Source organism: Cupressus sempervirens, chromosome 11 (assembly GCF_028749045.1).
Source record: "Cupressus sempervirens isolate cs-2001-9-10 chromosome 11, ASM2874904v1, whole genome shotgun sequence".
Lineage (NCBI taxonomy): Eukaryota > Viridiplantae > Streptophyta > Pinopsida > Cupressales > Cupressaceae > Cupressus > Cupressus sempervirens.
Window position 1 is genome coordinate 701,285,009 of NC_143128.1, and position 10,817 is coordinate 701,295,825.

The 10,817-nt window shown below is 35.7% G+C and overlaps 1 protein-coding gene across 1 annotated transcript; it reads left to right on the plus strand.

Annotated features, from left to right (window-relative positions):
- The first annotated feature begins 4,290 nt into the window (after nt 1-4,290).
- On the plus strand, nt 4,291-5,298 carry LOC149531622 (uncharacterized). Its single transcript, XM_089808375.1, has 2 exons — nt 4,291-4,752; nt 5,101-5,298. Exons 1-2 carry the CDS (start codon nt 4,291-4,293, stop codon nt 5,296-5,298), a joined length of 660 nt encoding a protein of 219 aa, XP_089664501.1.
- Nucleotides 5,299-10,817: the final 5,519 nt, after the last annotated feature.

Here is a 10,817-nt window from a genome sequence, read left to right on the forward strand (position 1 = left end):
GGTTTGAACCTTCAACCTCTCATTCCCTACTTTCCCTCCTTGCCACTAGACCATGTGGAGCATTTAACAACTTTGTAGCAGATTTTTTATTTAACCTATGGATGCTGACAAAGCAGTTGATGAGGTTTGAACTCATGACCTAGCAGGTATGGCAAAATAATAACTACCACTACCCCATGCGTTAGACTTGAAAAAATGTGGCAGAGTTTCTATTTAACTTTTGAAACAAACAAACCGCCCACTCTTCAAATAGTGCTTATTTGTTATTTTATTAATAACTAAACCCCAAAATTGTATAAATGACAAAATGTAAAAATGGCATAGGGGGTTATTCGAAGGGGGTGTTTTGTTTTATACCCTTAATTGGTTTTGAGCCAATTTAGGCAAATTATTTTGTATAAAAAAGGGGGTAGGATGTCATTTGGAAAAACAAGGGAGACTTGAGAGAAATTGCTCTTGGTGAAGTTTTTTTTAAAGTAATAGGGAGATTTTTCTAGGAGATTATGAGATCCATTTTCATACTTGGGAGAATCACTATGTTGTCGAAGTGCTAGAAGAAATGGCTTTGGTGCATATTTGTAATTGATTTCTGGAGATTAATTGGATTCGTTGTACTCTATTGGAGCTGATCTGGAGACGTAGTCACATTTGTGGTGAACTTCAAAATCAAACTTTGTTTGCACTTTCTATCTTCTTCTCTCTCTCTCAGTTCTGTTTATTTCACCTCAGGCTTTTGAGCATGTGATGCTTAATTTCATTTATGTTAAATGTGTTAAGACTTCCGCTAATTTGATTTTATTTAAGCATTCAATACTGCAAATAGTCTAGATCTGTTCATCAAATCAGGTAAGAATTAGGATTTTCACTTTTGACTGGTGGGTGAAAGTGAAACTGAAAATATCTTATAAGAGACCAGAAGGAAGAGTCCAACAAACTTGGTTTTGAGGATAATTGAGGATATTTCTAATTCTTTTAAAATGAAAAAGGGAGATTTTCAATTTTGTGAGGATAAATGATTTCTTTGATTTAATAAATGTCGTATTTATTCTCAACACTTTGTCATTTTCTTCCTCCTTTTTTGAATTATTTTTCTCCTCTTTTAAAATTGATTTAGGTCATGTAGATTTGATAGGTGATTAATGACCTGATGTGATTTTTGGTTTGAAATTTTGTTGTGTTTCTTCTTATTTTCTCTTTAATTTGTACTGATTGATTAGAATTGCACGATTTAGGTTTCTGCCAATCTTTGGATGTCTACAGTTCTCGTTCAACATGCATTTTATGTCAATGGGTTATCATATCAGCAAGTGAAAGATAAAGACATAAAGAAATGTACTATATGTTTTCTTTCCACCTATCTTATATCTGCCAACTCCCTATTACAAACAACCAAAACTTTTCCTATTCATTGGTGCACTCATGCTATAATGGGGTCATGTTTTTGGGATAGGTGGTATATGGTATTTGAATTACCACCATGTAATAATTATGAGGTGCCTCTATATTTTTTGAGAAAGCTATATTGTGAGTTTATCCTTGGCAAGAAGCCAAATTACTTTGACATCTGTCAGTTCCAGGGTAGAGGGAGAGGCTTTGCACAGGATAGACCTGGGGCTCATAGGATGGTACCACAACATGAGAGGAGATGTACACCATGAAAAAACATGCCTCATGTTGTGCTCCCATCAATTGTAAAGGAGTCTATTGATTTACAGATTTTTAATGTGGTTGCATCATTGACAAATGTTATCATTTAGCATGGATCATAGTTAGGTGGTTTTCCTTCACCTATGGCACCTCGACCATCATCAGATGCACCTTTAGGGTTGTCACAACATGCAACAGGTCTATCATAATCACCTATAGCACCTCAGTCATCATAGCCTATGACAACTCCATCAGCATCATGTGAACCACCAGTGTCATCTCCGCTTGTGTCACCTACACCACTAGTGTCATCTCCAATTGTGTCACCTACACCACTAGTGTCATCCTCACTTGTGCCACCTACATCATCATTACATGCATCATTACAGTCCTCGGGGCCTAATGAACATTTTTGCTTTAGCTTTTAGCACATGTACGATGGGATAGATATGGAGGATGGAGTGTCATCTCATCCATGTGTACATTGTGGGCATACTTGTTATTCATATGGAGGTGAGGATTTCACACCCATAGATGATTTGATGGTGATGGTCTTCGATGGATAGGGGACACAGGTTTTTTTGTTTGAGTTTTGACATGATATTATTTAATCACCTAAATATCGTAAAAGTAAAATTAAAAAACTATAGATCACTCTAGATTGATATGTGAACAATATGCAATGTAGGTTACAACAAGTAGTATGAGAACACCATAGAGTACTTGTTCTACTAGAGGTGTAAGGCTAGGAGCAAGAACAACTAAGGTAAAGGTTTTTAAATATTCTTAAAAGTACAATAATATATTCACTTAAAAATATTGTTTCTTAATTGGTATGACACTAACAATCTGCTTATAGATCCTCTTCCATCTCCTACCATCATTGAAACCCTCACATTCATCAAATCCATCCAATTCCCATCCACGTCTCTTGCTCCTAGCATTACCCAAAGCCCATCTAATGAACCTTGTGAGTTTTGGCATGATATTATTTAATCACTTGAATATCATAAAAGTAAATATTTTTTTAATTTTATAGAGCACTTTAGGTTGATATGTTCAAACAATATGCAATACAAGGTGCAACAAGTGGTATGAGAACACCACATAGTACTCATTTTGCTAGAGGTGTGAGGCTAGGAGCAAGAACACCCAAGGTAAATTTTTTTAATATTCTTAAAAGTACAATAATACATTGGATTTGAAATATTGTTTCTTAATTGGTATTCCTAAAGTTTCATCTCCTACCATCATTTAAACCTTCCCAAATTCATCAAATCTATCCAATTCTCATCCACATATCTTGCTCCTAGCATACCTGAACTCCATCTAATGAACCTTGTGAGTTCATCCTCCATATACCCATCTGCATCAAAGAACCTCTATATCGCATAGAGTGTCTTATAGGAGTGTGGAGATCATGTATCTCCACTTGACAAGGTGCCAAAAGTTTATTCACATCTCTCTTTTCGTTTTCAGTCTCTTTGTTTTCAATTTCTAGGCCTTGTACAATCCTTCCAATATCGTCCTTCAAGTCCTTTTATCTTCTTTCCCTCCCATGACCTTCTTTTTGTTATTGTTCCTTCTTTCCATTTACAACATTATCTCAGATTTATAACAATACTCTTTACTATTTCATAGGGCTTGTCAGGGGTTGAAATTTCTCGAATTGAAGATGCCACACTTTCTACCATTAACTTTGGCCCTGAGATTTATGCGGTATCATAGCTTGCACACCTATCAAGTTTAAAATTTGAGTTTAACTCATGATGTGTCTTATTGATTCCTCTTATGTAATATTTTCTTCTTCTTTAGGGTACTCCACATAGCTCAAAGTTTGAAGGAAAAGGAAATAGATTAGCAAGAACACCGAAACAAAAAAAGGTAATAAATACAAGTCAAGTTTATATTTTGAAATTTATTATGAACGAATGTATATACATGTACTCAATATTGATGAATACATGTTGACTTTTTTGTTGAATATATGTAGAAACAATTTAGTTTTGTAGATTTGATGAATGCACCTGAGATTGTCGATGTTGAGGCAATGGAAGAGGTAAATTTTCATATTTTCCTTATAAATTTTAGGTTATAGTATGCATTTTTTCTATATACGTATTAAATAGTTGCATTTACAAACGAGTAAATATCTTTTTTCAATTTTATAATAATTATCAACAATTTGTCAAAATTTAGAACTTGTCCTCAGTGGAAATTCTCTGAGAGGATGAGATTGTAAGCATGGATTGCAGGGAGGGGAAGCAGAGAGTTAGGGGAATGCAGAGATTAGAGAGGCGACAGAGAATGGAGATGAGGAACCATGTGACAAGGGCAAAGGTCTGGATAAGTATTTTTTTTTCATCCAAGGCAGATAGGTCTAGAGTTCTTCTAGCAAAATGGTCATCTCTTTTTTGAGTCAAACCTATTGGTAAATCTTCTTTGCCACCGATTAAACTACTTTCTCATTTGGAGAAGGGTTCTTGTGTGATTGCAATTCCAGATGAGCTAGTAGATCATAACATTGCTTTGATGGCTTCTACTCTACTGGGTAGGTTTATTGGACAAAGGCCAAAAAAAGATATTATTAGATCATATACACAGAAGAAATAGAAGCTCAAGGGATAGGTCACTATAACAACGATGGCAAAAGGTTTCCTATCTTCTGATTTTTCATGTAATGAGGATTTGTCAAGAATTTTGTGTGAAGGACCGTGGATTATAGGCCATTCAACCTTGGTTCTTCAGAAGTGGATTTCAAAGCTAGATCTGAATGATGCTTTTTTTGTGCAAGCTCCAGTTTGGGTTAGACTTCTAGAGTTGCCTCTAGAATTTTGGAATGAGGATGTGTTTGTGGGAATATCAAACTCATTTCGTGAACTTCTATCAATAGACCTCATAATAGCTTCTAGAAGAAGATTAATGTATGCTCAAATTTGTATTGGAGTTCGTGAAGGGGATGATATGCCAGAGGTTGTGTGCTTTCACTCTAAGCTTGGAATGCATATTCAAAAGTTGGTCTATGAAAGTGTTCCCTTTGCTTGTTTTCATTGTTTGAAATCAGGACATATGGTAAATCAGTGTCCAAAGGCAACAATTGAAAAGGTAAAGACATCTACATTTTCCAAATCTATAAAGGTGAAAAAGGTCTAGAAAAAGAAGGAATGTAAGGATAGTCAGAAGATTCAAGAGACATTAGTGGAAGTCCCTAGCAAAGGAGGGAATAATCTAGACCAAAATGGATTAGAGGTTGATAAGGATGAGGTTCCAATTTTGTCTAGACCTAAAATCATAGAGGAAAAAGTACTAGTTAGGATTCCAAGATCTCCCAAAGACAAAGAGGTTCCAATTTTTTCTGGTCCTAAGACCTTAGAGGTGGAAGTCCTAGATAAGATTCTTGGATCTTCTGAAGACACTAAGGTGGATATTCTAGCAAAGTAGTCTGCTTCCTAGATCATTGAGAAGGATATCCTAGCAAACTTAGAGATGGATGGACCAGTTTTGCCTGGCTCTAAGATCACAGAGGTAGAAATCCCAATTAAGACACTTGGATTTTCTGAGACCAAAGAGGAGGATATCTCAGCAAAGCATGCTGGTTCACAGAACATTGTGAAGGATATTCTAGTAAATTTAGAGATGGATGGACCTTAGGAAAGTGGCCTACTAGGCGGTGATGTAGTTTTGAACAAGGAGAATTCAACAGCTACAATCCATGAGGATAGAATTTAGAATGATGTTTAGCTACAAAATTTCAGCAAGTTACCACCTCATTTGGATAGTATAGGGGAAAAGGTTTTGAATAACGAAGTGGAGACGGTGTGGGAAAATCAAGAGATAATGGATTCAAAAGCAACAAGGAATCTTTGAGATTTCTTCATCTCTTCAAAAGGACCAGTCTATTTCTTGTAATTTGAAAGAGAGATTTGGGACTATGGTTAATTTTTCTTCTCCTAGTAAGAAGGTAAGGATAGATGAATGGATGGAGGAAAACAAAGGATGTCATTTTAAGACTAAAAGGATGAATAGTAGGAATCCCTCCCTAGTTTCACCAGCACAGACCAGGAGCCATGGTAAACTAGATGAGGGAATCGAGAAAAAGACACCAGGTAGGAAGAATGCAAATCGAGTCCTGCAAGAGGAGGCTAGAAGGAATTTGGTAGATGGGAGCCAATGAACCATCCTAGAGTGTTCTACTATCTAGAAATGAAGATAATATCTTGGAATATTAGGGGACTAAATGGGGTCCATAAATAGGAAGTTCTTAGGAATATGATAAGAGATCAAAGACCTAATATAATGCTGATTCAAGAGACAAAAATGAAGAAGGAGGCCTTGGGTAAGATCTCCTTAAGTAATATTATGGCTGGTGAGGCCACAAATTCTGAGGGGGCATCTGGAGGTTTGCTTACTCTTTTTAATAATAAATAGTTTAAAGTTACTCCCTTGTATAATGAAGATAATACTCTTTTATGTAAAGTGTTTCATATGAATACCAATGATTCTTGGTTTCTTTTGATTGTCTATGCCCCAAATACTAAAGGGGAAAGGAAGTATTACTGTACTAAGCTTGGGGCTTTGGTCTAGAATAGTAATCTTAATAAAGATATTATTATGGAGGATTTCAACACTCCTCTCACTAATGAGGAAAAGATAGGAGGTTTGGCTCTGGATTTGGAAAGTAAGTTGGATCTCTTTAATTTCATAAATAACTTGGGTCTTTTGGATATTAATCTTGAGGGTGGAGTCTACACTTGGTCCAATAAAACAATTGGGAGTGAGTGTATTTAGGTTAGATTAGATAGAGCTCTCATATCTCTAGAATGGTTGCATGTTTTTTCTTGTAGGTTGTCCCTTCTCCATAGAGTAGGGTCAGACTACCCCCCCACATCTCTCTCGGTTGCTTCTCTTGAGCCCAAGAGGAATTATCCTTTTCAATTTGAAAAGATGTGGATTTCTCATCCAAATCTATTAAACATGATATCCAATTGGTGAAGTATGGAAGTGGAAGGAATTGGTATGTTTAGAGTTACAAAGAAGTTGAGTAATGTGAAGCAGATGATTAAAATTTGGAACAAGATGGATTTTGGCCATATCTTTCAGGAGAAAGAGGAGATTTCAGATAAGCTAAGTTCTATTCATGATTTAATTCAATAGGATGGGTATAATGAACAATATAGGAATATTGAGATTTCTATTTTAACTAATTTGCATAATATTATTAGTAAAGAAGAGAATTTCTAGAAGAAAATATCAAGGATTAACTAGCTTAAAGAGGGTGATCAGAACATCAGATTTTTTCACCTTTCCACTCTTAGGCATAGAGCTAATAATAGTATTTCAGGAATTATAAAGACCAGGATACTTTAACTAGGGAGAATGATATTTCTATTGAATTTGTTTCTTTTTTCTCTTCTCTTCTTTCCTAGGATCCCATGTTATTAGTGGTGGATCAAAATGAAATTGTATCTTGTCTTCCTTAAATTATGAAACCTCATCAAAATAAAATGTTGAGGGCAATTCCTAAAGCTTAGGAGGTGAAACAAGCTTTCTTTTATTTTCCAGCCGACAAAGCCCTCGAGCTTGATGGCTTTCCAACTTATTTTTTTCAAGTTTATTGGGAGGTGGTTATGGAAGATGTGGTTAAGGCTATTCAGGAATTTTTTTAGGCTAGAAGCCTTCTTAAAGAAATTAATTCTACTTTTCTGGTTCTCATTCCCAAAGTTCCAAGGGCTGATTCTATGGAGCAATTTAGGCCTATAAGTCTTTGTAATTCTTTTTATAAGATCATTTTGAAGGTGTTAACTATCAAAATTCATAATATTCTTCCTTTAATCATTTCTTAGTAGTATACTAGTTTTGTCCTTGGTAGGAAGATTTTGGATTTTATCATGATAGTTCATGAAATTATTCACTCCCTTGAAGAAACTAAAAGGGAAGGTTTGCTACTCAAGCTAAACCTTTCAAAGGCCTATGACTGGAGGAATAGACTTTCCTTGACTCTGTCCTCTAGGCTTTTGGCTTTGATCAATATGTTCACAAGCTTATTTCTCAACTTATTTCTACTTCTTGGCTTGCCATTATGGTCAATGGGGCTCCTTCTAATTTCTTCAAACCTTCGAGAGAGCGAGGGGAACCTCTCTCTCTCTCTCTCTCCCCTATTCTATTCATTATCATGGTTGAGTGTATTGGTAGGTTGATTGAGAAGAAAAGATAGGAAGGGAGACTAAGAGGGATTAGGCCCTCTTCTGGGAATGTTTCTTTTACTCATCAACAGTTCATGGATGACATTGTTATGGGAGGGGAATCCTATGTTAAGGAGGCTAAAGTGATGAAGGATCTTTTGGATGTGTATATCAGAGGTTCAAGCCAACTAATTAACTGGGAGAAGAGTTCAATTTTCTTTATTAATACTCTTGTTTACAAACAACTAAGGATAGCTAGGATTCTTGGGTGTGGGATTGGTAAGCTACCTTCAAGCTATCTTGGTCTCCTAATGGGAACTAAGCCTCTTGATACTTTCTGGAATGGGATTCTCAATAAGTTAAGCAAGAAATTGGTTGGGTGGAAGGAGCTACACTAAGTTAGGTAGGTAAATTCCTTTTGGTTAAGTCCACTCTTCAGAATCTCTCGATGTATGCCTGGAGCCTCTATGGGATACCAACCAAATTTTTTGACAAAATGGAAAAGATCTAGAGAGATTTTCTATTGTCTAAGTCTTGAGGAACGTAAAAGATATCCCTTAATGGCTTGGGATAATGTTTGACTCCCTAAGAGCTATGGTGGTCTTGGCATAAGGAAATTAAAACTTCTCAATAAGGCTTCCCTAGCCAAATAGATATGGCGCATTTTCTATAGTACTTGAGAATGGAGAGCTATTTTGGTAGAGAATTATATTAGAAGGACTTCTCTAAAGTTCTTTCTCAATAATGTTGACATACCAAATGGTTCAGTCATTTGGAATGGTATCCTTAAGGTGAGAAATCTGGCCAAAGCTTAGACTAAGTGGAAAGTGGGTAATGGTGAAGACATTCTCTTCTAGCATGATAACTGGTTGATTTAGGGTCCTCTAATTAATAATCCTATTTATGGGAATTGGGCAAATGTGTGTATCAAGAAATTTGGATTAAAAGTTAGAGACTACAAAATAGACCAGGGATGGTGAGACTTGGCTTTTATCTTGAATGATCTCAAGCTGGTAATGTTGATGTTGAACTCAATGATTCTAAATAATCAGAGGGATGAACTAATATGGGAAGGTAATCCTAATGGTTTTTATTCAGTTGCTTTGGGATATAATTCTCTTTGGAGTTTGAAGGAGAAACCTCCTTGGGCCTAGGCCGGGGTGCCTGGCCTTACTCCAAAGATTAATATGTTTTTCTAGCTAACTTTAAAAGATAAAATTCTTACTTTGGAAAACTTGAAGAAAAGAGGCCACTATATCCCAAATAGATGTATTTTTTGTAAACAACAAGAGGAGTGAGTTAATCATGTGTTTATCCATTGTCCTTACTCTAGGGAAGTTTCAGACCTTATTACAAAGAATTTTGGCATTAGTTGGTGCAAGCTAGGTAATGTGCTAGATTTCTTTTATCAATGGAATAGCATGTATAAAGGCACAAACTTATAGGATTTAAGTACGTTGTCTTTGCCTCATTTCTGTTGGGGAATTTGGAAGGAAAGAAATAATAGATTTTTCAGAGATAAGGAGGAACCTACTTATGTTCTAGCGGATAAAATCAATAGCCATATGAAGGAAAATTACCAAATTAGAAAGGGGGGAGACATTGAAGATGGGGGTAAGAAAAAGGAGAAGGAAAAGGATAGGAGATCTAAAAGACAGGAGGTGAAATGGAAGCTTCCCCCTGAGGGATGGCATAAAGAAAACTTTGATGGCATGGCAAAAGGGAATCCTAGTCCCTCAGGATGTGGAGGTATTATAAGAAATTGTTATGGTGAAGGGATTGCTTCTTTATCTTACCCATTGGGACATTAGACAAATTAAACCATTATGCTGAAGCCAACACAACTCTCCACATGCTGAAATTAGCTTTGGACAAGGGAGTCAAAAAAATATCATTGGAGGGGGACTCAAATAACATCATCAGATGTATTAAAGGGGCTATCCAACCATCATAGACAATAGAAAATATCATTGAAGAAATCTAGTTAACACTTGGTAAATTTGACAGCATTCATGTCAGTCACAAATATTGGGAGCCAAACTTAGTGGCTAATTAGTTTGCTAATGATGCAGTAAAGAAAGACACAATGACGATTTAGAATACTGGTGGGAATATTCCAGTAGGTGCAAAAAGACTAATTGATTTGGAAAAAATCTAGGGAGGTACGAGGGAAATCCAAAGATAATTATGGTTATAAATGTGAATATGGGTGTAAGTAAGTGCAATAATGGTAAATATGAATGGTATAGGCAGATGATGTTATTAGTGTCAAATTGACACATTTTATGGGTCAATTTTTGTATGTACCATTTTAAGGGTATTGAAAAATGACAAAAATCAAAGTGGTTTCCATTAGGGTATTTAGAAGGTTGAGAAAGGGTTTCAAAGGATAGAGTTTATGAGAATAGTTAGTGCTAAGATTAAAGAGATGGTGGGGGAAAGAGGCAGGAAAGAACTAGTAGGTGAGGCAGAAAAATGGAAGCAAAAACTAAAGTGTGGAAGAAGTTAGAAAAGAAAGGAATTGCTAAATATATAGCTAAGCTCCATGGATATGACCTTGTGATTACTGATCTTATTTTAAATTCATGGAAAGATGGAAGGGTCAAAGTTGATGGGGTCTCATATCAAGTGACTGTGGACATCATTGCTCATATAAATAAAATTTCAGATGAAGGATTGAAGTTTTACAGAGATAAAGTGTCTGCGAATGCTGTGAAAGATTTCACAAAAAATACATAAGAAAAGGAGGAATTGGTCAAGAGCAAAACATACTATGAGATGGATTTGATAAAGAAACTATGGAGGTATGTTTTGAGGGCTATTATTGAGTATATATCTTTAGACACAAGATTTGATAGGGTTAGGAAAAATCTTTTTATTTTTCTCAATCATTTTAGTTATGGGATTAAGCTCTCTTTCCCTTTTTTATTTATATACTTCCATGCATAAGAATATTTTGTGCATAAGAAAAATCCTACTTTGAATCTA